The 24958-nt window shown below is 33.6% G+C and overlaps 2 protein-coding genes and 1 long non-coding RNA gene across 5 annotated transcripts; 1 reads left to right on the top strand and 2 right to left on the bottom strand.

Annotated features, from left to right (window-relative positions):
- Positions 1 to 2257: 2257 nt before the first annotated feature.
- On the bottom strand, positions 2258 to 8190 carry LOC100794850 (fimbrin-1). 3 transcript variants are annotated; one of them, XM_006595645.4, is made up of 15 exons: positions 7836 to 8190; positions 7262 to 7584; positions 6954 to 7124; positions 6521 to 6759; positions 6254 to 6425; positions 6111 to 6149; positions 5878 to 5946; positions 5635 to 5751; positions 4557 to 4768; positions 4272 to 4427; positions 3836 to 4035; positions 3545 to 3702; positions 3334 to 3430; positions 3138 to 3229; positions 2258 to 2780 (listed from the first exon to the last, which is right to left on the bottom strand). In XM_006595645.4, the coding sequence occupies exons 2-15, from the start codon at positions 7346 to 7348 to the stop codon at positions 2502 to 2504; spliced, it is 2088 nt and encodes a 695-aa protein (XP_006595708.1). In that variant the 5' UTR covers positions 7349 to 7584; positions 7836 to 8190; the 3' UTR covers positions 2258 to 2501. The 3 variants fall into 3 exon arrangements, with proteins under 3 accessions (XP_006595708.1, XP_003544727.1, XP_025981212.1); XM_003544679.5 differs by having other exon boundaries at positions 8002 to 8190; XM_026125427.2 differs by lacking the exons at positions 6954 to 7124; positions 7262 to 7584; positions 7836 to 8190 and having other exon boundaries at positions 6508 to 6648.
- A 4231-nt stretch (positions 8191 to 12421) lies between these two features.
- On the bottom strand, positions 12422 to 14746 carry LOC102662954 (uncharacterized). The gene is made up of 2 exons (XR_005888398.1): positions 14269 to 14746; positions 12422 to 14104 (listed from the first exon to the last, which is right to left on the bottom strand). It is a non-coding gene; the product is annotated as an uncharacterized lncRNA (long non-coding RNA).
- Positions 14747 to 17912: 3166 nt separating this feature from the next.
- LOC100792750 (glycerophosphodiester phosphodiesterase GDPDL1) lies at positions 17913 to 24801 on the top strand. Its single transcript, XM_003544675.5, has 9 exons — positions 17913 to 18264; positions 18929 to 19222; positions 19476 to 19594; positions 19684 to 20185; positions 21468 to 21506; positions 21657 to 21941; positions 22922 to 23064; positions 23633 to 24116; positions 24207 to 24801. Exons 1-9 carry the CDS (start codon positions 18162 to 18164, stop codon positions 24500 to 24502), a joined length of 2265 nt encoding a protein of 754 aa, XP_003544723.1. The 5' UTR covers positions 17913 to 18161; the 3' UTR covers positions 24503 to 24801.
- The last annotated feature ends 157 nt before the right edge of the window (positions 24802 to 24958 follow it).

The raw sequence follows: 24958 nt of genomic DNA, 5'->3' as shown, positions 1-24958 counted from the left end.
TATCTTGGTTTTACTATATTATAAAAAAAATAAATTGATGAGAGGGTTTTTTCATGCAATCATGGTCTTATGTATGATCCTGTAGAAAAGAAAGAAGCTCTGGTCATTACCAATTATAAGAAACGTGATGGATGAATTATGAGACGTCACATGGATTTTTTATTTATTTATTTCCGGTTATAATGTTTTCCATAAGAGCCAACATACATACAGATGGTAAAAAAAAAATGAAAAAGAAGCCTTCTATTTAGTAAACTGTAACCGAAATTAGCACGCGTTGAATAGGTTTTCTTTTGCAATTCATTAATGCTTGCATCAAAAGTGAATCCTCCCTCTCCTATTGTTAAGTAGCAAGATACGGTCATGTTGAAGAGAAAAATACACTTTACAAATATTTCACAATTATTATTACCCTTTAAATTATATAGCAAATTACAAGTGATTCACATACTGATTGTTTATTCACAAAAGCTCAATAACAATAGGAAAATAGAAGAAATAATAAGGTCAATAAAAATGGAATACATATAGGTATGTATAAAGAATGGGGATCTGGTATGGTCAGGTTTATAGTTTAAGTATTAAACTAGCCAACAATTTAATTACTTCATCAAATATTGTACTATTTTACTTTAGAAGATCTGCACTCTATGTTAATATATAACTTCCCTTATCATGAGAATGCCAACAAATCTAGAAAAAAATATTTATTATACTAAAAATGAAAAATATTTAATATCTCAGTATTATATTAAACATTCTTTAATCAATATCTGAAATTTTAAGCAATTAATAATTAAATCTCAAATCCAAAATAAACTATGATCACGAATAGTCTAAAGGATTATGGTAAAATTTCAGATATTAGTATTAGTATTCCTCGTATAGAAATAGAAATGAAGGAAAGGTGTGTGTGTATTTTGATATAGGAATAGGACATCAACGTTTTGAATTGGTGTATGTCATATAGAAATTAGTCAGTAGTTAAAATTATGATAATATTAAACTACTAAATAATTCCTCTAACTTAAAAGTTTAACCATTTGTCAGTTTTCCTGCACGTCACGAGATTAAAAAGAAATCACATAGGTAAGACAGAAATTAATAAACTAAGAACAAAAGAATGTAGTGACTATATTTCACTTGTTTTTCTATATAGATAAATATTCATACATAAAAAAAAAATTAGTAAGTGCAAAACGTGCAAGAATATGCAACAATCGTTTACTTGTCGAAAAATAAAATTAAAAAATAAACTGTAAACAAAAAATTTACGTCTTGTACAAATAATACGGGGTATAATATGATGCACCGTGATGCTCTCTGATTAATGCACGAGACATTGAAATTGGAAAAGTAAAATTGAGAATAATGTATATTTAGTAGGTTCTTTTGTTAATCTGTTTTCAATTTTTGTTATTTGTGAAAATAGATTATAATTTTTAACCCAATTTATTGAAATGAATTTATATATTTCATCATTCTTTTTACTAGTAATTTTCATCACATGATCTCCACCATCTCCTCATCATAATTTTTATTGTCCTCATTATTATTGTTATTATTATATTACTTTCATCATTTCTATTATTACCATTCCATTATCATCATCATTATTGTTACTACAACCATCATTATTAATACTATCACAGTCCAAGTCGATATCACCATATTAATATCATTATTATTATTACCATTATTGCTTATTTAGTTTGTATTAAACAAAATAAGATAAGACAATAATATTATCTGATATACTAAAAAATTTTGTAAAATTAAAACTTATATTACTTTATAACCATCGTATCCTAAAATATTTCTAATACAATTCAAACACAAAAATCATGAAAGACTATTTATATCATAATTACTAATAAATCCCAAAAGAAAAAGAAAAACATATTCACAGGTGTTCTCTGACAGATTAATTGGGATTAGTCAAAACATTGGTAGATTACAAACCTAACCTGTACCGCAAAAAAAATAAAAAAAAAAATCAACAAATCCACCTCGTTTAACGAATCTATCGACAGAAAAAAGTTGTCAAGGCTTTGAGACATTCACACAGCATTTAATCTTTTTCCCATGGTTTTATCAGCCTAAACCTTATAATTCCGTGTAAGAATGAATGAGAACTAATTATAAATTTTCTGTTTATCTGAGACGGTAAATGGTCACCATTGTTGGCCATCATAACGTAACGAATGACAAAATACAAATACAGTAGTGGAACCTACTTAAAGGCAATATAAGGGAGTAGTGTGAATTGATCACATTCATTTCTTTCTTCCCCTCTAAGCTTTATTCATTCTGATCCCTCTGAATAAGCATTTCTCTCCAAAGAACAAGATATTTTTGTACAGACTATTCACATATACTATTCTAAAGGTATGTTTACATCCCTAACTTTTTTGAAGGCGTTTCTTAAGCTTTGCAAGGTCATTACTCGTTATATTCTCTAACAAAAACATTTAACACTCATCTCATGCCAACTAGATGACTCATAACAGCTCATCTCCCGCAGAAACACTGTCAGACTCGGGTTGCGAAGAAGTTGCTGTGGTGTCAGAGGTGGCATCATCAACACTCAAGTTGGAGAATTCGCCGCCAATAGAGGAACTTTCATCTTCACCACATACCGAAGGTGCCGGGGATGCTTCAGGCGTGGTGGTAGTAGCAGTGCCGGCAGGTGAAGGGAATGAATCCATGTCCTCAGTCTGTTGTTGCAGGCTCCAATACATTATACTGGCTGCAAGAGTGAGAATCATCTTCTGATTAACCTGCCATGAGATCAACAAAGAATCAATCACATCATAAACAAACTATATCCAGAATGTGTCAACTTAATTTTTTGGTATCATTGCCATTTTACATGAGAAAATAAGATAGAATGAATTAAATTTCACCCATAAGTTTAAATCAATTCATGCACTTAGCTTTTGGAGAACTTAAATAAAAAAACTTTTTATAAAAGTTGAAGTGTATAGTTTGATTTTAAATTACGGGAGAAATTTAAATTATTTTACCTTGCTTGTTTCTCTTATAAGTACTTATGAAGTTTATTCAAAGAAGACTAATGTGTATACAGTTTTGTAGCAAACATGAATGAAACTCTCAGGTGGCAAGAGGCAACATACCTCCATAATATCCTCAGGTAACAAAAATATGGAACAACCGAGCTTCCGTGCAACACTGATTATATAAGTGGCATTCAACCTCTTCTCATCATCTACAATAACAACAAATTAAGCCAATTTAGGAGGGACGAAAAAAGTAGCAAGTTATTACATGTTATACAAAGGATCTGTTTAATATCCCTATAAAGAATCATACTGCTTTCACCCTTGGTGACAAGGTTCCAATTGACAATCCTAGGCTCAACAGCACTCAGAAGCTCAAGGAAAAAGAGTCCACATGACAGGCTCTTATCCTGTGCAAAAAATTTGATACAAAAATTTGTCACGGATAAATCATTATTTTATAGTTTACAGTTGTTGGGAATTGTTAACAGCAAATAAAACAGAGAATTTCTTTTGGAAAAAACCTTGAAGCTCTCTATGTGAGAAGTTCTGCCAGTGCTCTTCACTTTTCTGTTCACCCATTTCAGGATATCAGCATCAGTGATCTCCTTTCCTTGGGAATGAGATCTCAAATTTTTCAACAGTTGAAGCATTGTGAATCGCATGAGCTGCCACAATAAAGCTGAAAAAAATATTTTAGATAAAATTGAAAGCCAAAACAAATAGGTGGGAAAGCAGTCATAAAAAATTTAGAAAAAAAAGCAAATCATATCCATAACATTTGTGTGGAAGCTATAGTGAGATGACGAGATTACCAAGAATGAGCTTCTTATTTCCTTGCACAATGTCATTACCCGCTAGATTGACTAGTGAGAATCTCAGTTGTTTACCAATTTTTATGACCTGATTGCAGTTCTCTACTTTTCTGAATGGCATTCTAATTGGAGGTCTTGTTGCATGTTTCCAGTTAACTGATCTTGGAAATATCTTGTCTAACACTTCTAAAAGTATCCATCTACATGCATAAAGTAAAAGAAATCAAACACATAAGAACTTAGTGAATTAATAAATTAAATTTTGATATCACATTCATTTAATTTTTCCCAATCAGTGGATAAACATGAGCCAGGTGGATCATTTGGTCATTATGTTTTGAGATCCAGAAAATTAAAAACTTACACTTTTACAGATATATAAGGCTTTAAATTTTGCCCAAAATAATAAATGCAGTTTAAGAAAAGGAACACATACCCATTTCTGACATCCTCAAACAGATTATTTACATGTGTAGAAATTCCAAGACTATTGATCCACAGTCGGAAGCATCTCTCTTCTCTAGATGTTTGCACATCATCAGTCATCATCTCAGCATAGGACATCTTTTTAGTGTCTGTAGATAGACCACTCCTGCATTGTGTAGGGCACTAATTGAATAACTACAGCACTTAAACAGATTCAGAAATTAAAATGCATATGAATATTTATTTAAATTATCAAATAGTCTGCATAAAATTAACTATGCAATTCATTTCATACCTATGATGAAACAATTGTGCAACAAAAGCAAGATTCAAATTTGAAGTACCCTCTGCAACATCCCTTGGGGTCAAGTATCTTTTGCAGCCCATTCTCTCTGCGTGATCAAGAACCAGATTTGCCCTTTCACTGGCATCCTTGGTATCCAAGGTGGCCGGACTGCAATGTTCAGGAGCAAGGACATTAAGCAGATAAGCATAGGCCTCTCCATCCTGTAAATAAATGGGTGTGAACACATTAGGATAATGGTTTGTTAATAGCTTGATTCAATTTCAAATTGTAGAGGCAAAACTCTCATGAGTTATGACACTATTGGCTTAGAAGTTGGGAGTTAAAGAAATTGCAATTCTGCAGGAACAAACATAAGAAAAATTGGAATTGGATTTTTTCCTGAGTGAACAACCTCTTAAAATATATTAAGCAATATGACATGGTGAAGGTCACATTTCCACTCTAGGTCATGCATTACACCTTAGATACTCCCATTCCATGAAGTGGGATAAATGGGATTGTTATTCAAGTATATATGTACTAAAAGCAACTAGCTGTCAAAGTGTGGTGTACATGTGCATGTGTGTATATGTATGGACATGAATATATTTATGGTCAAGTTGCCCATTTACCCATCATAAGAATAATATATGTGACAGTTACCTTTTAAGAATACACCAACAATTTGTTACAAAAAATATGTATTATACAAGGTACAAACAACCATTATTTGTTGTGAGCAGAGAAGCCTTAGCAGGTTCAGTTTAAGGTTAATAAGTAAAAAATCCAAAATTTACAATGCAGATTTTTTAGGGGGAGGAGAACAGTAGTAATTAATATTTTCAAGACCAAATTTTAGCATCCAAATTTTAACAAGTAGGTCTGGGAGACACCCAAGTTCCAACAGGGAACTGAATTTTTTGTAAAAGCCCTTTGAACATAAAAAATCCACTAAAATTACCCAGATTGTTTTGAATATAGGGGCCCAATGATACTCATTTATGCAATGTTTGTACCTCATATAATAGATATATTTTTACTTATCAATACTCATTGTACAAATTTATACTTATCAATACTCATATACCTTAACATCAGAAGAAAAATTTCTGACAGTTTTCTCGTAACCTGCTCTCTGGAGATGAAAATTCATCCATTTTAGTAGAACCTTTTCAGGAGACAAATTAAGAAGCTCTTCGATCTCCTAAGACAACAATGAAATGCAAAATACATCAGTTATCCTGAAACACAATGTGCAAAGAATAAAACATGAAAATTTGATTTAATTGGAAATAAAAATTAAAGAAGAAAAAAATGCATATCTTGTTACCTCGCTGTCATCAACCAATTCCACAAGCTGAGGTGTCTTCTTAAGGTTGAGATCAGCCAGCAGCTGAATCTGAAATTACCAAGAGATTGAGACGAAAGGAGAACAATGACTAAGTAATCATTTCTGAAGCCAAAAGATATATTAGGCCATTAAGAAAAATGAAGTAAACATATTAGCAAAATCAACCACTAAACTAACAATAAATGAATGATATGTCCAGTTCAAATATTTACCTTTATGATTTGGGAAATCAACCCTAGAACAAGATGAGGCTGCAACATAAACACCCAAACAATAATGTCACAAAGAATAAAAATTAAGAACCTAAGTAAATGTCTATAGAGGAATAGGGGGAGTGCGTATTGCTAAAACTCACTCTTCCTTCAACTAAGTCCTGTGCGCCAATGTTAACCACTGTGCAGCCAATAGCCTTGGCGGAATTGAGGCATAGAGTATGGTTCTCATTTACCTCCCAAAGACTAGGATTCCGTTTGCAATTGATGGCTCGCTCATCTATAGTCCCAGGCACAGCAACATTGATAAGTTTACTGTATTAAACACGACATATATCAAAGCCAATATACATTAAAGGCTCATACAGACATAAGTAAAATGCAACAATAAGCAGACCCTGCATATATACCACAGAAGAACACCATCTTTTGCAAGATCAAATATATCATTTGTAGCTGGGTCCAAAGGAAGATATTCCTTCAAAAATGGATCATCACCAAGGTAGCTGTTTATGTGGGCAACATAGCAGGCCTTTTCTGATTCACTGATCGTGTGAAGAAGGGTGGTCACAGTTTCCTTGAGGAACGATGAGGAGTGCCTCCTACCACCTTGTTTTGTGGTAGCTTGGCTTTGCAAATTCAAATATGCCTGCATGAAAAATGTAATAAATTGGAAGGCTACATAACATAACATTTAATGTTGTCATATGGCGCTTAAGCTGTTTCATTAATACAACAAACTTACACATAATATCCCATTATTATAAGTTCACAACATGGAAAAAAGTTACCTAATGTAGTAACATTAAAAAAAGAAAGAGTCAAAGACACCAAATTACTAACCTTTAAGAAAGCTTCAAAATCAATGTCATTGGTAAAATCAGTGCCTGATTCACCCAAGATCCCCCTAATCTCATCCTCAGCGTACATGTCTCTGAATGCATTTAGCTTCACCATTAAAGGCGGCAAATCTCCAAATGTAACTTTACCATTCTGATTCTTTAAAGAGACAAACTACAACAACAGAAAGAAGGGTCATATAAGGTAAAAAAACACACACACACACACAAAGCATGAAAGACAACAAATTTAAGAGAGTAATGAAATTGGACTAAAATGTCGATTACAAGGAAGCAATGAAATGAACCTACTTTGGATTTCAGGCTGCGAAGCTCAACCTGCGTGAACTGGCTTTGAAGCCATTGATCGGAGACAATAACACCCTCAAATTTTGACATCTTGGAGAATCACTAACCAAAGCTACAAATTGTATTGTATCCCCCAAACTAAAAAAATTCCCCAGAAAAGCTTAAGAATATTTGTAACACAAAACAATGCGTTATGCGTACTACTCAACAACCTATTGCCAGATGCAATTCTACACGGTCTAATTCAAATATTAGGCCAAATCTACTACAAATCCCAAACAAGAAGTGGTTTAGCTCCCGGAGTCACCGACCTGTCCGACGGTATCCTGATAGAGAACACAAACAAAAGATAAGCTTAAAAAGGAAAAAAAAAAACAGAACAACGATATAATACACTAAAGATTAAAATAAAATAAGAGAGTTCGTTAGATAAGTTATTGAAAAAAAATCCCATCATTAAAAAATGGCCAGAAACTCAATTCCATCAAACACAGAAAAAGGGTATGACGCATTCCACATCTATCCAATGGTTTTTCAACGAAAGTATAGCAAGTCTCATTGGTATTGAGTTATTTACCCCTCCCCCCACAGAGCAAAATCCGGTTGGGAAGATTGAGATCGAGGAAGAAGGGAAGAAAGAGAAGAACTTGAGTGAGAACCACGCAGAAGCAGATACAACATTGTAGTAATTGTATGCATTTGTTGAAGTTAATGAGTGAATGAAAATAATAATGAGAACATACCCACACATAAAAATGAGGGTATGGGTTGTTTGAATGCTCAACTACCCCTCATTATTATTTCACTAACAACAAAATTGAATTGAATGAAGAGAAGAGATGCGCAAGGAAGAGAAGAAAGGATCGATTTTTCTTAGTGGGTAGGCAAAGTGACAGAGAAGAGAACCGACCGTGTGACTCCCAAGTCCTATGTTATGACTGTCTTGTTTTTATTTTTGGTTTGGTTTCAGATTGCGCGCGTGGGTTAACCGCGAGAGTATGTTGAACTCGCTCTACGCTTCGCACACGTCGTTCTCTGGGTGTATAGCTTGTTTGGTGTTTTGTGGAACCGACTTTGTGATCTCAGCAAAAAACAAGCGTCATTGTGGCGGGCATGTTCATCATCACAGCTGTGATTCGGTTTGGGACAAAGTGAACAAGGCATTACGCAACATTATATTATTACATTTTCTTTTTGTCACGGTTCTTGCTATATTTATATTCCATCAGATCTCGTGTCCAATTTTTTATTCAAGCAAATCACTACCTTTTCAATTTATAGCATCGCCAATTTTATCGTAATTCTGTTATACTTTTATAAAAAAAAAATTAAAGAGTAAATAGTGGATGAACCGTAGTCCTAAAAAAATTGAATGGAATAACTTTTATAATAATTATTTTAAAAATTAAATTAACAATAATTCTTATTGATGGATAGTATCAATTTTTTTTACTCATAATACATAAAAATTAAACCTTAAGAATATTAAAACTCATTGTTTTTCTTATCAGAAATCTTTTGTTAACTTTGCTGAAAACAAAAAAAAGGTGAATGATGTTTGTTTTACAGTTACATATAATTTCTATAAAAAAAAGTTAGACATAATTGATTTTAAATTATTAAATAGTTTAAATATAGTTTTTAATTAATATCTTATACATTTTATTGCATTAAAATAAAACACATGTTATAATTATAAGACTTGATTTTGATTACTATTATCCAAACATATGTAACTTATTTCTAAGACTCGACTATTTATCTATTTATCATATATAAATTTAGAGTTGCAAAATATAATATGCTTACATGTTTATATAATTTTTTTTTTACATCACATGTTTTGCTACGTGTCATTCTTTTCTACAATTCTTCCAATAACTCTCATTTAACATCAAAGCTTTCTATAATTGGTGCCATTACACTCTATATTCATTGAAATTGTCACTAAAAAACCAAATGTACTCTGGGTCGAGCTGCTTAAATGTCGTGACACTCATTTTTGCAATTTTTATGTTATTGTCATTACAATTAATGACATTAATCAAAACTTTTGTAGCTCTCTTCTCCGCAATTAGTGTATTATTGTCATTATTGCATCCTATGAATTGAACTCAATATTTGGATAAAGAACAATAAGAAATTACAGTCTCCAAACTCATTCTTTCCTGCATGAATTTCGTCCACTAGCTTCATTCCTTTATTTTGAGTTTCAGAGAAAACAACAGAATCACGTAGAAGAAAAAGGAAGATAAGAAGAACAACGAGAAAGGACATGATTGTTGACACCACCAACATGCCCGTGATATTTGTCACCGTTGGAATTGTAGTATTCGCGAAGCTCCTCGTGATGGTACAGCACTACTCATTATCATGTATTCGATAAAGTGAACAAGTGACTAATGAATGTAACGGGTGGAAGTATGATGAATCAGGATCCCAATAGCTTGGAGTGTAAGATAAAGAATAATATGATCCAAGGATGTGTTTTAAGCACAACCAATTTAACACTGTTTAATGTCTCAATGCTTTCACGAGTTGTCAACATTGTGAGGGAAATAACAGATTGTTGAGAAAAAATTATAAATCCTTTATACAGGTTGCCTCATACTTTTGGATTGGAGCATAGGTCTTAAATCAACAAAGCATCAAATTTCAAAGAAATCGAAAAATGTACTTCAGCAAATACCACGGTCTCCTCTCCCTCCTGCCAACCCTCTCTCTCCTATCTGCAAGCTGCGGCATAAACTTTTATTAGTTGTAGTATTAAAGCATCCATGAACACTTAATAGGGTTGTTTTTGTGGGGTTTTAGTATAATGCAAACAGTATATCGTGATAAGAATACATCATCTTCCTTTGTGCAATTTGTCAAAAACAAGCTCATGAGTAGCTTATGAAAAGGTCAAACTTGAAAACATTAAGCCTGTTGGCACTTGGTAAACTGCCAAATGTTGGAATATCTCCACAGTAGATTGCTGCACATCCCTAACAGTATATTTTCATTGAACTTCTTGCAGGAAGACAAGGTTCATTTGGGCACACCTTAGCCCAATGTCTCAATTAGAAGCTCATGAAAGGAGCAAACTTGAGAATTAAGTCTACTGGTATTTGATAAACTTCCAATAGTTTTCTTTAACCTTTTGAAAGCTTAGGCTTGAGAGAAGGGAAGTTTTAGCTCAGAGCAGACTCCAACCAACTTTATTATCCACCGAGCACCTCTCTTTCATTGTCCTTCTCACATTTTCTTCTTCTTCCCACCTCCCAATGGACCTATACATATTAGCCAGTATTATATGATAGCCGTCATTTTCTGGTTCAGAGTCAATAGCATACATTGCAATTCTTATTCCCTTCTCAACTTGATTGTAAGTTCTACAACGGCTAAAAAAATTTCCCCAGACACCGCCATATGGAGAAATGAGCATGGATAGGACCAGAGCTTCTGCTTGTTGTAGATTACCTGATCTTCCTAAAAGATCTACCATACAATTGCTGTGCTTTAAATTAGGTTTCACAGAATAACTCAGCATTCTAGCAAACACATAATTCCCTTCTTCAACAAGCCCTGCATGCCCACATGCTGAGAGAAGAGAGAGGAAGCCAATTTCATTGGGCCTATCATTTGATTCCTCCAAATGTTGGAACATCTTCACAGCATGAATTCTATCAAGCATCTTGCAGGCAAGGTTCATTTGGGCACACGTAGAGCATAGGAAAACAAAAGAAGTGGAGGTAGCAGGGATCAAGTGGGCAGAGGTAGAAGCCAGAATGGGGAGGGTGAAATGAAGAGGCTCTGAGAGTCATATGTTAGATTTCAATTAAGAACCTCTCAGTCTTCAATTGCTTTCTGGCGTTTCATTTTAACACTTAAGAAGCTTCCAAGTTTTAAGACAGCATCTGATGTCCCTCAAATAAAGGTGCAGTTCATTTTAATCAACGTGTTTTACCCAAAAGTTTGCAAGTAGACGAGTGTGGTGTATTAGTGTCTGATGTTGTAGATGTTGCAAAGGTGTTTAATGTACAAGAATACAAAATATCATTACTCTTTTCCCTCCATGCCTACAAAATATCCAGACGTCTATTATTCCTTACTTCTGAAACTTGAAATATGCTTAATAAAATGTTTGGTTCTTGGTTCTGTGCTGTGAAACTCAACAAATGAGACACCATAGTAATAGTAATAAATAATTTTTAAAAATATAGATAGTAATGCATCCTTCACAACATTTCCAAATTAGTATGAGATGAGTAGAAGTAATGTGTGTTTTTCTAAGACACTCAAACGCAATTGATGATCTAACTTCATTAAACAAAGACAACAAGCTATACGTGGGATGAAAACATCCGAAGTAAATATGTTCTTAACAATCTCATAATGGCAGGTTTAGATTTCAAGTTTCAAACAAGAGTTCAAGAGAATTCCATCATACTATCAAACATTAAAGGCCCCAAAAGAACAAAAAAGAATCAATAGCAAGGCAACAAGTAACTTGGGAGTCACATTAGAGAGATTTAGCAGTTTCTGCTCTAGCTGGGGTCAAGTGATTAGCAGGGATAAGATAAAGATCTTTTTTTCTCCAAGTATGTTTACTGGAGAATTAGAGATCAGATTAGCACTGAATTCAGTTTTGGCAGGGTGCATAACTTAGGGAAAATATTTGGGAGTTCTTATGCATCAATGACAGGGTGGCTAGAGACTCCTTCAAAGGGATTCTGGACAAAGCTACATCAAAGCTTAGAATACGTGGAAATCCAAAGTTCTCGTTGGCAGGTAGATTGGTTTTGATAAAATCTGTGCTCTCAGATCTTCTAAGTTCCAACCTATGTTATACAGTCCAACCGTCCATCGAACTTTTCTTTTGTCTAAGCACTTATCTGCCTTCTAGCAGCTAATTCTTCTTGTTAGATCACAAAATAATTTTCATGGAGATCTTTACTAAGCCTTTTGTGTTAATGGTTTTGTTAATGTAAAACTAGAAAATCAATTAGAAAAGGTGAGTACATAGATAATGTACTTAGCTGAAAAACAACACTAGAAGCAAGTATAGAAAACCAAATAGACTATATTAGAAGATGAAGATGTGAAATGAAATACTTGAACAAAATGAGACAAACCCATAATGTTAAGACACAAATATTCTAGCAATGATCGGTACGTATAAGCAGTTTTAAAAGTATACAACAACCACTAGTAATATATAACCAATATCGACAATTATATGTATAAAATAGAACAAAATTGCAAGATCGAAGGCAAACAAATTAAACCAAATGAAAAATATGACATTCATATTACAAAAATTTGAATCAGATCTCCCCTGCAATGCAATGTGATAAGCTTTTTGCCCTTAAGTTTTTGTTTTCCAAGAAGGCAGAAATGGAATTGAACAGGAAAGTGAGCAACAAGACATTCTCCAGCCATGCCAGATATCCACTAATTCATTCTGCTACAATTTTCATGAGTTCTCATCCTTGTCTTCTTTTTCACCTTTTTATTAAGTTGACCTCCAACCATTCTTACAAGCCATTGAGGCTTTCCTATTAATAACACACAACATCCCATGCCCCCTCCAAATACCATTCCACATCCATATCCTCTAGCCACTGGTTTCCAACCAAATCCAAATTTCTCTTCTCTCCACAAGGTCGGTGAAGACGGAGAATGTTGTTCACGGTCATTGTTGCATTTCATTGACAATTGAACTCCACATAACCCCAAATTTCCCTCATAAGAATCATTCAAAAAAGTATTGAACTGTTTTCCTTGAGGTATTTCTCCCACAAGATGGTTATGGGAAAGATTGAGTACTTCAAGAAAGTTGAAATCGGTTAATTCTGTAGGAATCCTACCAATGAGAATATTTTAGGAGAGATCCAATGATTCCAAGTTTGTCAAATTTCCCATGGATTGGGGAATAGGACCGCTTAGTCTGTTATGGGAAAGGTTGAGCCCTCTGAGTGCATGAAGCTCTCCCATAACATTCGGAATTTCTCCTTCAAATTTGTTTCCTGATAAATCAATGCTTACAAAGTTTGTTGGAATTTTGTTGAGTGTCATACTAATGGCTTTCATTGTTACAGTCACAGAATTAGTATGTGTTGCATTCATTATAGGTGTTTCCATGTATTCCTGAAAACTGTTACCCACTTCATCTTGGACGACATTCTTCATGGCTTCAAAATTTTGTATGTAGGCTTTTGGTATTGGGCCAATGAATTTGTTGGATGAGATATAAAAACTAACTAAACTTCGAAATGGATGCTTGGTCTTTTAAACTGGGAATGGGACCGTGCAACTTATTGGCTTGCAAAACCAATATTTCCAAATATGGTAGAGTTTGAAGCCAAGGGGGAAATGTATCCTCAATTTGATTGTTGCCAAGATTTAAAAATTCCAGATCTGTGCAATTGGACAAAGATTTGGGCAAAAGACCTTCAAATTGGTTGCCATTGAAATTCAAAGTACCGAGCAAACTTTTCTTCGAAAAGGTACAAGGTAAAGTGCCATAAAATTTGTTCATCTGTAAATCTAATACTTGAAGGGATGATAAGTTTGAAAGGCATCGGGGAATAATGCCTGTCAATTTGTTGTGGGACAAGCTGAGACTCTGAAGCAAACTTGCATTGCAAATTGACCAAGAGATGCCACCAATGTTTGAGTTGAAACTAATATCAAGGTAATAGAGTTGGTAGTTCCTTGAGAATTGGTCCATTGGTGTTGTCAACAGGTTTTGAGAGAAGCTGCCCTTGAAGGTAGTCATTAAACGACAGGTGTAGGTGTTGAAGATTTGGTAAACAGAGGATGTCATCTGTCAAGCTTCCCCTTAGTCCAGTTCCTGCAAGACTAAGAGTAACCAAAGAGGAAGACAAATTTAGTGGCCTGATCCCTATTGAAATTGAAGACATATCTGTTTCATCCAAGACAAGCTGCCTTAAAACTCATCCAACTGCTTTCTTTCCACTTTAACTGGTGTAATTAAAAGAGAGATCAAGTGATTCTAATTTCACCTTTAAAGTGAGAAGAGGACAAGTTGAGGTGTGTGAGGCTCACAAACTCAGCAAAGATAAATGAGAATTGAGAGTTGGAGAAGTCATTGAAAGCAAGGTTGAGTGATTACAAGCCATAAGCAACAATCCCATGTTGCAGTCTTCTGATAAACATGATTACAAGCATAATTATAATAACTAGTAGTAGTATTTATACTAGTGAAGGAGATCTTATAGTGGAGCAAGGCAAAACTGTCATGGGGATGGCATAAGGAATTGGAGGATGAAAAATGAAAGAGTAACAAATGCCAACACAGAAACAACCACCCCATCCATGACATTGACTCCATTCTAACTTAAGGAAAGTTTATTTGAAAGGGTAAGCAATCAAAGATGAATATTTATAGCCAGATTAAAAACACTAGATGCAAGAGCCCATCCCTCACGCAAACAAACATTATTTATTTTTCCAATCCTTTCACTGCGCTAATATTTCCCATTTTCTACTCTATAATGTGTCACTAATTCCCAATACTGCCACTAAGTTACATCGACTTGGAGGTTATTGTCTGCAAAGATGAGATATAGGTATTTGAATGGTTTGATTTTTCATCTATTTTAGAGTTTCTTTTTCTTTATTATATATCATATAAACATCCATTTTCTACCCCATCTATAACGCTATATATATATATATATATATATTAAGATTGTTTCTAACAGCATTAGTAGAATTGACTTGGAAGTCAATGGGATTTAGGTTTGATTTTTCATCTTGAAACTTCTACATTTGTTTTTGGAAAGCAAAAGGAATATATTAATATAACTTGAGTACAAAAAGTACCCCAAGAGTTGCAGAGAATTCGTCCATAGGAACAAGGAAAATTCCTAGTCTGGCCCAGTATGCAATATCAATAATTCAATGACAGCATTTCATTGAAAAGTATACTCTTTTAAGTTGCCATAACTCTAGTTTGTTTAACTTGTAAGTTTCTGTCTTAGAACACTAACAAGTAACAAGGATCGAATTAGATTCCTTATTCTCAATGTCTTTTTCTGATAATTCCCTACCCTTAAATAATTTCCTTCTTATACAATCCATGTTTTTCATCTTAGGTGCATTTATGCCATACTCAAAATGTATTACAAATGTAATCAGCATTCTTTAGACTTCAGCAAATTATTACGAGGGGCATAGCATACATGTATACTTCATTCTATTTTCAGTCAACTGTTCAATTTTTATTTTCATAAATCAATCCCATTCCTATATGCTTTATTTGATCCAATAGGTCTTAGTCTTGTTATCTGATACAGTACACAAGTTTATACAGTTTCATTCATATCTATTCCACTATGTCCTTGTGTGCGTACCCGAAACATCAGAGGTTTCAGCTTCCTCAGCATAATTCCAAATGCTTAACTGAAAAAACATTCAGCATTCATTCATTTATACGTAGAATCCGTAAAAATATATAAAATAGGAAATCGCCACCATAATTTTATATATATATATATATATATATATATATATATATATATATATATATATATATATATATATATATATATGTATGTATGTATGTGTGAAAAAAATCCTCAAACCTAGATGTTAGCACCCTATAATATTCATTGTAAAAATGATTACCCTTAACTGTCTTGCTCGCTTTCCTATAAAAATTGTTAATCTTATTTATTGATGTATTTTTTATTTTTTAGAAGGCATATTTATTTTAACATTTTAATATGATTGTTATTTTTAATTTTGATAATAATCATCTTACAAAGGAAATTTTATTAAGAAAAAGGCTTAAACTTATTTTATTTATTTATCTTTTTAGCTTGACATGCTCAGTCTGTTCTTACGTATCTCTTTTTACACAAAGTCGTATAGTTTGTTTATAAAAAAAGTTTGTGGGTTGGTATTTTTTTAATTTTGCACTTTTATATTTTATTTAAAATGCTCCCACAATAATAAAAAAGAAAATACATCCAAAATTATTATCATTAACATTTAAAACTTGTATAATAATAATACTCGAAAGAAAGTGTATCCGAAATTAATGGTTGTTATTTAGACTTTCATATTTTATTTTATTTTCTTGCAGAGGAAATTTTGGAGGAATAGAGTCCCAATCTAAGATAGAGAAAGTCTCCGAAGTTTATAAGAGGTATTTACATGTTTATAAGAGGAAATAAGTGAGATTCAAACATACAACATATCAAATGCAAGATTTTATCTTATTTCACTCAACCAATCAATTCTTTGACGACCTTAAAGTTTTCCTTTATTTATTCTAATCAGTTTAAAAGTTTATTTAAATTTTAAATTTAAAAAACTTTCATGATCATCAACACATACAGTGCAGCATGCAAAATGGTTATTACGAAGTCCTAATTATTTAGAAAATGCTTAAATTCTAATTAAAATAATAAATCAAAATTAAAAAGATTATAAAATTAATTAATTTTGATTAAACTTATTTATCCAATTTATGCGTATAATCCACTAAGAAAAACTGATTAATTTTTTTTATTGAGATTTGTAATTTATTTAGTTAAGAGAAAAGTTTATCAAAAAGAGTATAAAAGGTTTGCTAATTCCAATAATAGTAGGGTGTACAAAAATTAGGTCGACCAGTCTCAATTAGATTTTTGAATTATTTTTTAAAATAAAAAATATTTAATTGAAAATTAATTTGGTTAAATGAACCGATTTTATAAAAATAATTCAATTAATTGAATTAAATTTATAAAAGAGTGTATTCTTTTTTTTGTTTTGAATTATTTCGAAAAATAACAATTTCATTTATGTTTAGTTACAATTTTATTTAATTCAAAGCAATTTTATATATTGAAACCACGTGGACAGGGAGGATTACAATTCAGAAAGTGGTGCTACGTATACTTTGTGCCTTGCTCTTTTTTCTTCTTCTTTAGTTTAAGGACTAAAATATATATATATATATATATATATATATATATATATATATATATATATATATATATATATATTTAATTCAGCGCATGCAAAGGGAAAAATCGGAAGAGAAGAAAAATAAATGATGTAATAGATTATAAAAAATTATTATATGCATATCACTGCTGAATAAAAAATAATGAGACAAATCTAAAATAATTAAGTAATATTTGGGCTTTTGAAAAACTGATGGCCTCAAAAACAGTTTTCAACGTCAATATGTCATAAAAGGATAGAGATCTTTTCTATTAAAGCAAAAAAAAAACAGATAATTGAATTTATGCAACTGGACATCATAATTGAAATTAATGACCAGAAACGAGATATATGTTGTTATCTATGGTTAGATTTGAATGTAACAATAAAAAGTGGTGAAGGGTAACTCTATCTATTCTAAACATGGTGGACTTTGAGAAAGTGGAGACCCAGTTAGAAGCAGCATCAAATCACGCTGGCACGGTGGAGGGTGGAGACCCACTCAGAACCTTGCAGTTTTGCGCGTTTCCTCAGCACCAATCAGAGCCCGCCACGTATCCCTTGCCAGAGTTTGACAACCATGTTGTGGACCCCACTCCGCACATCACTCAAGCCAGCTTGTCCACTTGGTCCCATATATATTTATAGAATATTAAATAATACTACCAACACAACACTACAATATTAATACCACCAACAACACTGATTAGTCATTGCTTTCCACGAATTTACCCTTAGATTTCGAATTTTATTAATGAAAATATTTAATCAGTGAATACTATAGTCTATAGATATATGTAAATACACAACAGATCACAATGATAGAATGCAAGAAAGGTGCCACTTGAGAAAAAGTTCTTCCCCTGAGTTAAGACCTCATTGTCTCACACACACACACTTTCTCTCTCTCTAAAAGTTTTGAGGTTGTTCCTGCTCTTAATCTGCCAAGGTTGCCGGGATGTCGAACTCACGCGCTCTCTCTGCGCCACTCGCTCTGCTTCTTCTTCACTCGCTCCTTTTTCTCGTCTCTGCTCAGAGATCTACCTGGAACACTCTCGGCGGTAATGTCTCGTGTTTTACTACTATCTATGCGTTTCTTTTTTGTGTAAACTTTGCTTTCGTTTGTTACTTTGAGCTGAGTTCGGATTTGGATGGATGGCTTAGCTTAGCTTCGAGCTAGTTTATGGTCTATGGAGATATTATATGCAGTGCTTAGAAGGAGTTTGACGTTTCTCGAGAGTCTAGTCTGAGAATATCATATGTGAAAAGGAAACATTTGTTATTTGTTGTTTGGCTGAATGAACTGTTTGCGGATGCAACTCTTAGAATTTGAGTTTTAGTCTAACTCAACCTCAAAAGCTAACTACCCTTCCCCACGCTAAGGACTAGACATCTTCGATGTGAAGTTTGCATGACTTAACGGGTGACCCGATAGATTCAACAGTAATCGCTAGGATTCTGATACCTGTTTTAGAATTTAGAATTTGGGTTTTCTCATAGTCAATCTTAACAGCTAGCTTAAGAAATGAGGGTTGTCCCCTATTTATACACTCTTTTTTGCCATATCATTAGTTGATTAGTTAGGATCTTCAACATGAACAATTTTTTCCATGTAATCTAAAGGCCAATCTCTGACTGAATACGATTCTTGATATAATATCAGAGACTGTTGCCACTTTCACCGTGTTAGGTGTCTTGAAACTTACTTGTATACTTGTTTTGTAGGAGGTGCGCCGTTGGTTGTAGCACGTGGTGGATTTTCGGGGATACTTCCTGATTCCAGTGGTGCTGCCTATAATTTGGCAGTAATATCGACTGGGCCAGATGTCTATATATGGTGTGATGTGCAATTAACAAAAGATGGAGTTGGGATTTGCCAGCCAGATATAAATCTTGCAAATTCTACTTACATTGCAACCATTTACCCAAATAAAACCACAAGTTACTCAGTTAATGGTGTGCCCACCAGTGGCTATTTTCCTCTGGATTATACCCTGAAGGACCTATCTAGTGTCATCTGTGAGTTTAGTTTATTTCAAACATGTAGTTCTATTGCTAATAGTTATAAACTTTCAGTATTTGATGGACTGAGTGATTCTTTTCTACGGTGTATATGTGTGTTGTTGATTTAAGGTTTAGCTTCTAATCAGGATCTTTTTAAACCCTTTTCTGTCTCAGCTTGCGAATGAGCTTTGAAGCTGTTTCTTTTTTCTTTTTGGATAGGGAAGTTGTTTCTTTATATAGTTGCTGACAGTTTCTTGTTTCTGGACAGTAACTCAGGGAGTATACTCTCGATCCACCCTGTTTGATGGAAACGGTTTTGGAATTCTTACTGTTGATGATTTAGTTAAATTAGATCAAAAACCAAAAGGAATATGGTTGAATATTCAGGTAAATAGAATGAATGCATAATCCATTCTCATGATTCAGTCTCCTTGTTTGTTTTAAAACTAACTCTTGTTTTCTCTTATATTTTAAAGCATGATGCATTCTACGCACAACACAATTTGAGTATGAGAAGCTTTGTGCTTTCAGTTTCTAGAAGCGTAGTTTTCAGTTATATCTCATCACCTGAGGTTGGTTTTCTGAGAAGTATAGCATCACGTTTCAACCCAAAAACAACAAAATTGGTCTTCAGGTTTATGAGACAGAGTGACGTAGATCCATCAACCAATCAGACTTATGGTTCGCTTTTAAAAAATCTAACATTTATCAAGACATTTGCTTCTGGAATTCTTGTTCCAAAGGGATACATATGGCCCGTAGATGCAACTCTTTATCTACAATCACATACATCTTTGGTCTCAGATGCACATAAAGCAGGGCTGGAAGTTTTTGCATCAGATTTTGTGAATGATGTTCCATCTAGCTTCAATTACAGTTATGATCCTCTTGCCGAGTACCTCCAATTTGTAGACAATGGTGACTTCTCTGTTGATGGTGTGCTGTCTGATTTTCCCATAACTCCATTTGAAGCTATAGGTAAGCTGTTTATTTGTTTATTCCGCCATGTCAGAATAGCCTGCCACAATTAGAATGCATTTGATTTTCTCAAAATCTTGTTTACGTAGACGTAGGGTATGCTTGGATGGAAGAGTTTAGAAGTGAATGGAAGAGTTTAGAAGGGAGACAATATTTGTTTTATGTAAACATTCTAATTATTTGAGAATTTCTTAAAATAATAGAACTGGGGGATATAATCAGATTACAGTGTAACTTGCCAATCATCACTTATTCGTTTTTGTAAACATTTTATAAATGAAAAATCTGCTGTCATCACTTCCCCTTCAAACTCTTCCAACCAAACATATCCTTACATATATTTTCAGTTTTTCACTATATACAGCATTTGTCCCTCGGAATGGAGTTGATGCAGCTGTAAGGTTCCATTAAATAAAACTATCCTAATGTCTTCCTAGTCTCATGCTCATAGTGTTTGAGTGAATTACCTTAACCGTGCCTCTTGCATTTGCATGCCTTTTCAATTTTAGAGTGGCCATGGATATCTTGTTTAAACTTCATGGGGAAAATCCTCAATTTTAATCTTCAGTGAAATTGTTTTAATCTCCTCAAAGCTACGATTTATCTTGTGAATCAACATGCCAGATGTTGCATAATCCTGGACTTTAGTGATCAATCTGCCCAAAACTGATATATTTAGAAGCTAATTTATCCTTACTATCCAATCTTAGTAAGCAGATACTTTCACTTTGCATGAGTATGCCACTAAGATTGTTATGCAACCCTTAATCAATGGAAGGATATGATGGGATTTATGTTGACTTTGACTAAAGGATCTCATGTCCGAACGCTGGTCCAAGTGCATGAATAAAGTTACTAAAAATATGTACTTTTAGCCAATCTCTCACCACCTCCCGCTTTCAAGCTTCCACGGTAAACTAAATTCAGCTTAGGGCAGACTCCTTTAGGCAGATCATATGGTCCAGTTATATACTCTTTAATCAACTATAGTAAAAGATTTTGTCATGGTGTTCAGTTTCCTTACTGCATGAAAGCACATAGCGATGTTTGCCTTCTAGGCATTGCATGCTTATTAGCTATCCTAACTAGAATTTTCTTTCTCAATTTTAAAATGCTTTTACATCATATAAGCATAAGACATAAGCATGTACTTGATATTAGTCGCTTATGGGTTCTACTGCATACTTATAAATTGTAATCTCAGAACATGTTTGTATGTTTGTGTTTACGATCTTTTTTTTCTCTATTTAAGTAGATACTATGTTGTCTTCTTATAATGCAGGTTGCTTTGCTCACCTAGGCACCAATGCTACGAAAAAAGGTAACTTTTAGTTTTGATTTTGGAATATGTATTCTCATGTTGTTCTTAGCGATTTCTAGTTGTTTGACTGTATGATTTTTATCATTCGATGGAAGCATAGCTTGCATAATTGTTTGACCTGTTTCTCTCACTTTTTTTATCATGTTTCAGATAAAACTTTGGTTATCTCAAAATATGGAGCAAGTGGAGATTATCCTGCTTGTACCGACTTAGCATATAATAAGGCCATATCTGATGGTGTGGATGTTCTAGACTGTCCTGTTCAAATGTCTAAGGACGGAACACCATTTTGCTTAAACTCCATTGATCTTATAGAGAGTACAACAGTCGCCCAATCAAGCTTCAGCAAATTTGCCATGACTATCCCTGAGATCAAATCTGGCAGTGGCATATTTGCATTCAACTTGACATGGAATGATATAAAAATCTTGACCCGTAAGTCAGATAGTTCTGTAGTTGTTAGCTATTCAATAAGGTCTATTGTTCTTCTACATTTCTGTATTTGCATGGAGTTAATCCAGACTTGTCAAAGCTTAATTATTATTTGGCTGAATTGCAATTTTGGTTCTCCTAGTTTTTCACATCCATGATTTTGGTCCCCTGAAAGATTATTAACTAATAATTATGATTATTAAAGATATTAAATTAATTATAAATTAAATAAAAACTATTAATCATTAAAAAACTTAAATAAAAGACTATTAATCCTAATGTGGTGTTACTGCTGGTGGTGGAGTAGGTAGAAGAGGTGTTTGCAGAGAAGAGGAAGAACCGTGTTGCAGAAAATTAGGATTAATAATTTTTTATTCAATTTTTTTAATAATTAATGGTTTTTGATTAATTTATAATTAACTTAATAACTCAATTAATCATAATTATTTGTTAATAATCTATCAGGACTAAAATCACCAATTCATAAGACTACGAAGACCAAATGTTACAATTAAGATTGAGGGGACCAAAATCATGGATTTGCGAAACTAAGGGGACTAAAATCACAATTTAGCCTATTATTTTTTAAACAAAACAGCATGCTTACGGCACACTGGAAATATATTAACCAAAAAGAAGAGGAACATAAAAACAACACATGGGGGGACATGAACCAAACCCACGAAGCAAAAAGCCTAATGGAATCTATAATTTGGTATCCCTACTTTGTCAAAGCTTAGTTGACTGATACTTCAAGTAGCCAAAATTCAGAATGAGATATATGAACATTGAAACAAGTCGTGTTTTGGGAATAATGGGGAAATTAGCTTACAATTTCACTTTATAGGACAATTAATGTCTCACTGATAAATTACCATGGCAAAATTTTCCCTCATATCTTTTGGTGCCTTTCACTTGGCTGCCTATGATAAGTGTTACAACAAATATTTGACATATTTTTCTGTTCTCTATTTTCCCTGCAGCCTCAATATTGAACCCTTTTGCAAAATACAGATTGTTCAGGAATCCAAGATCTAAGAATGCTGGGACATTGTTGGCATTATCAGATTTCTTGTCCTTGACAAAAAATCAGACTTCTCTATCAGGTGTTGCTATCATTGTTGAGGTGTGTGCTTCCATGCCTATTCATTCTTTATAGTATTCATTCTACCGGCTGTTATTTGAACATATAATTTTTTTTGAAGAATTAGGACAAATTTTTGTGAGAATGGCTTAGGGTCGCTTAAGTTATTTAATAATTCCTATGATTGATTTCACCTTGGAATAATAGGGGAAATAGAAATAAGAAATATTAAGACTATCATGCATTATTTCTATCAAATTGTTACAAGACCTGTTTCTCACTTGTTTTTGTTGGCCATACTTTACTTCTAAATTTCTGTATAACTTGGCCAAAAATTATGAAATATACTGTTTTAAACTCTTTGGAGTTCTACTTGTGCTTCATGCAGCTGACAACTTTCTCTTTTGAAACCAAAAACAAAATGACTCACCTGCCAAAAATCGTGTGAATTTCACATCGAATATTTCTTCACTGACTCTATTCACCCTGATTTATTTCAACCAAGTAAAGAATTATTTGGCATGTTCCTTGTGTGTAAATGATTTTTTTTTCCTTTTCTTTCATCTTGTATTTACTAACATGTATATTGTGTTGTTGTTCTTCTTATCAGAATGCAGCCTATCTTGCAGACAAGCAAGGATTAAGTGTGATTGATGCTGTCATTGGTGCTTTAAGCAAAGCAGGTTATGATAAACCAGGATCCCAAAAGGTTTATATTCAATCCACTAATAGTTCTGTACTGCTGAAATTCAAGGAGAAAACCAGTTATGAGCTAGTGTACAAGATTGACGAGACTGTTGGAGATGCAGCTAATGCAGCTGTTGAGGATATAAAGAGCTTTGCTAGTTCTGTTGTTGTCAACAAGGACTCCGTAATTCCTAATAATAATAAATTCCTGACGGCCTATACAAATATTGTGCCAAAGCTAAAAAATGCTAACCTCTCAGTTTTTGTAGAAACATTCAGCAATGAGTTTGTGTCTCAAGCATGGGATTTCTTCTCAGATCCAACTGTTGAGATCAACTCGTATATTGAGGGAGCACAAATTGATGGTATCATCACAGACTTCCCTAAAACTGCTGACAGATACAGAAGTAAGTGCTAGCAAATTCTGCTGTACCATGGGTTGATTGTTTCAATATAAACAGTTTTTACTGAAATAATTTTTCTCCGTTCTACTGCAGGGAACAAATGCTTAGGTTTGGGTGACAACAAACCTACTTACATGGAACCTGTTCAACCAGGTGGTCTTTTTGGACTCATTACCAAAGAATTCTTGCCTCCAGCAGAGGCTCCGCTTCCACCCTTGACAGAATCTGAAGTGGCAGAGTCACCTTTGCCTCCTGTTGCTAAAATAGCCCCAGCTTCCAGCCCGAATGCCAGAACCAAATTTCCACAGGGAAATTCACAGCCTAAGGTCACTGTCTGCTTCTTCTTGTCCACTCTGGCTGTGTTTATAGCTTCTCTTCTTCTGCTTTGAGTAAAATCATCTCTAAACTTCCTTCTAAGAAAAAAAAATGGAGAAAAGGTTGCTTTTGGTGGTCTCAACCCTCTATTTTCCACATCTCTTCTAGGTTTGAGTGGCATGAAGCTTTTGGCTTCAGACTAGATGAACAATCCACATTTTTTTTTGTTCTTCTTAGAAGGAGCAAATTCTTTCAATCTTATTTGTTGTAGCTACGCTTGTCCATTCTTAGTTCCTCAATTGCTTCTCGGGTTGGATACTATGAGCACAAAAGCCTGCGTGGTATATATCTATGAATTCTTTTTAGATGTGTATTTTGTATCTTTTGCTGCAAGATATATTTATATTTAATACTTGTCGGGGTGCATTTCGCATTAGATTAACAATTTTCCCGAAAACTATCCAGAGCATATACATGGCTTGATTGTTTCAATATAAACAATTTTTACTCTCCCTTCTGATTCTAAATGT

This window comes from Glycine max, chromosome 14, assembly GCF_000004515.6.
Source record: "Glycine max cultivar Williams 82 chromosome 14, Glycine_max_v4.0, whole genome shotgun sequence".
Taxonomy (NCBI): domain Eukaryota; kingdom Viridiplantae; phylum Streptophyta; class Magnoliopsida; order Fabales; family Fabaceae; genus Glycine; species Glycine max.
The sequence above is the reverse complement of the archived record's forward strand: the minus strand, read 5'-3'. Positions and strand labels throughout refer to the sequence as shown.

Coding starts and splice junctions, on each gene's coding strand:
- LOC100794850 (XM_006595645.4), bottom strand. CDS start 7,348: ATGTCAAAATTTGAGGGTGTTATTGTCTCCGATCAATGGCTTCAAAGC. Junction 7,125..7,261: donor TTCGCAGCCTGAAATCCAAA/GTAGGTTCATTT, acceptor CTGTTGTTGTAG/TTTGTCTCTTTAAAGAATCA. Junction 6,150..6,253: donor AGGACTTAGTTGAAGGAAGA/GTGAGTTTTAGC, acceptor TTTATGTTGCAG/CCTCATCTTGTTCTAGGGTT.
- LOC100792750 (XM_003544675.5), top strand. CDS start 18,162: ATGTCGAACTCACGCGCTCTCTCTGCGCCACTCGCTCTGCTTCTTCTT. Junction 19,595..19,683: donor GAATATGGTTGAATATTCAG/GTAAATAGAATG, acceptor TATATTTTAAAG/CATGATGCATTCTACGCACA. Junction 24,117..24,206: donor AACTGCTGACAGATACAGAA/GTAAGTGCTAGC, acceptor GTTCTACTGCAG/GGAACAAATGCTTAGGTTTG.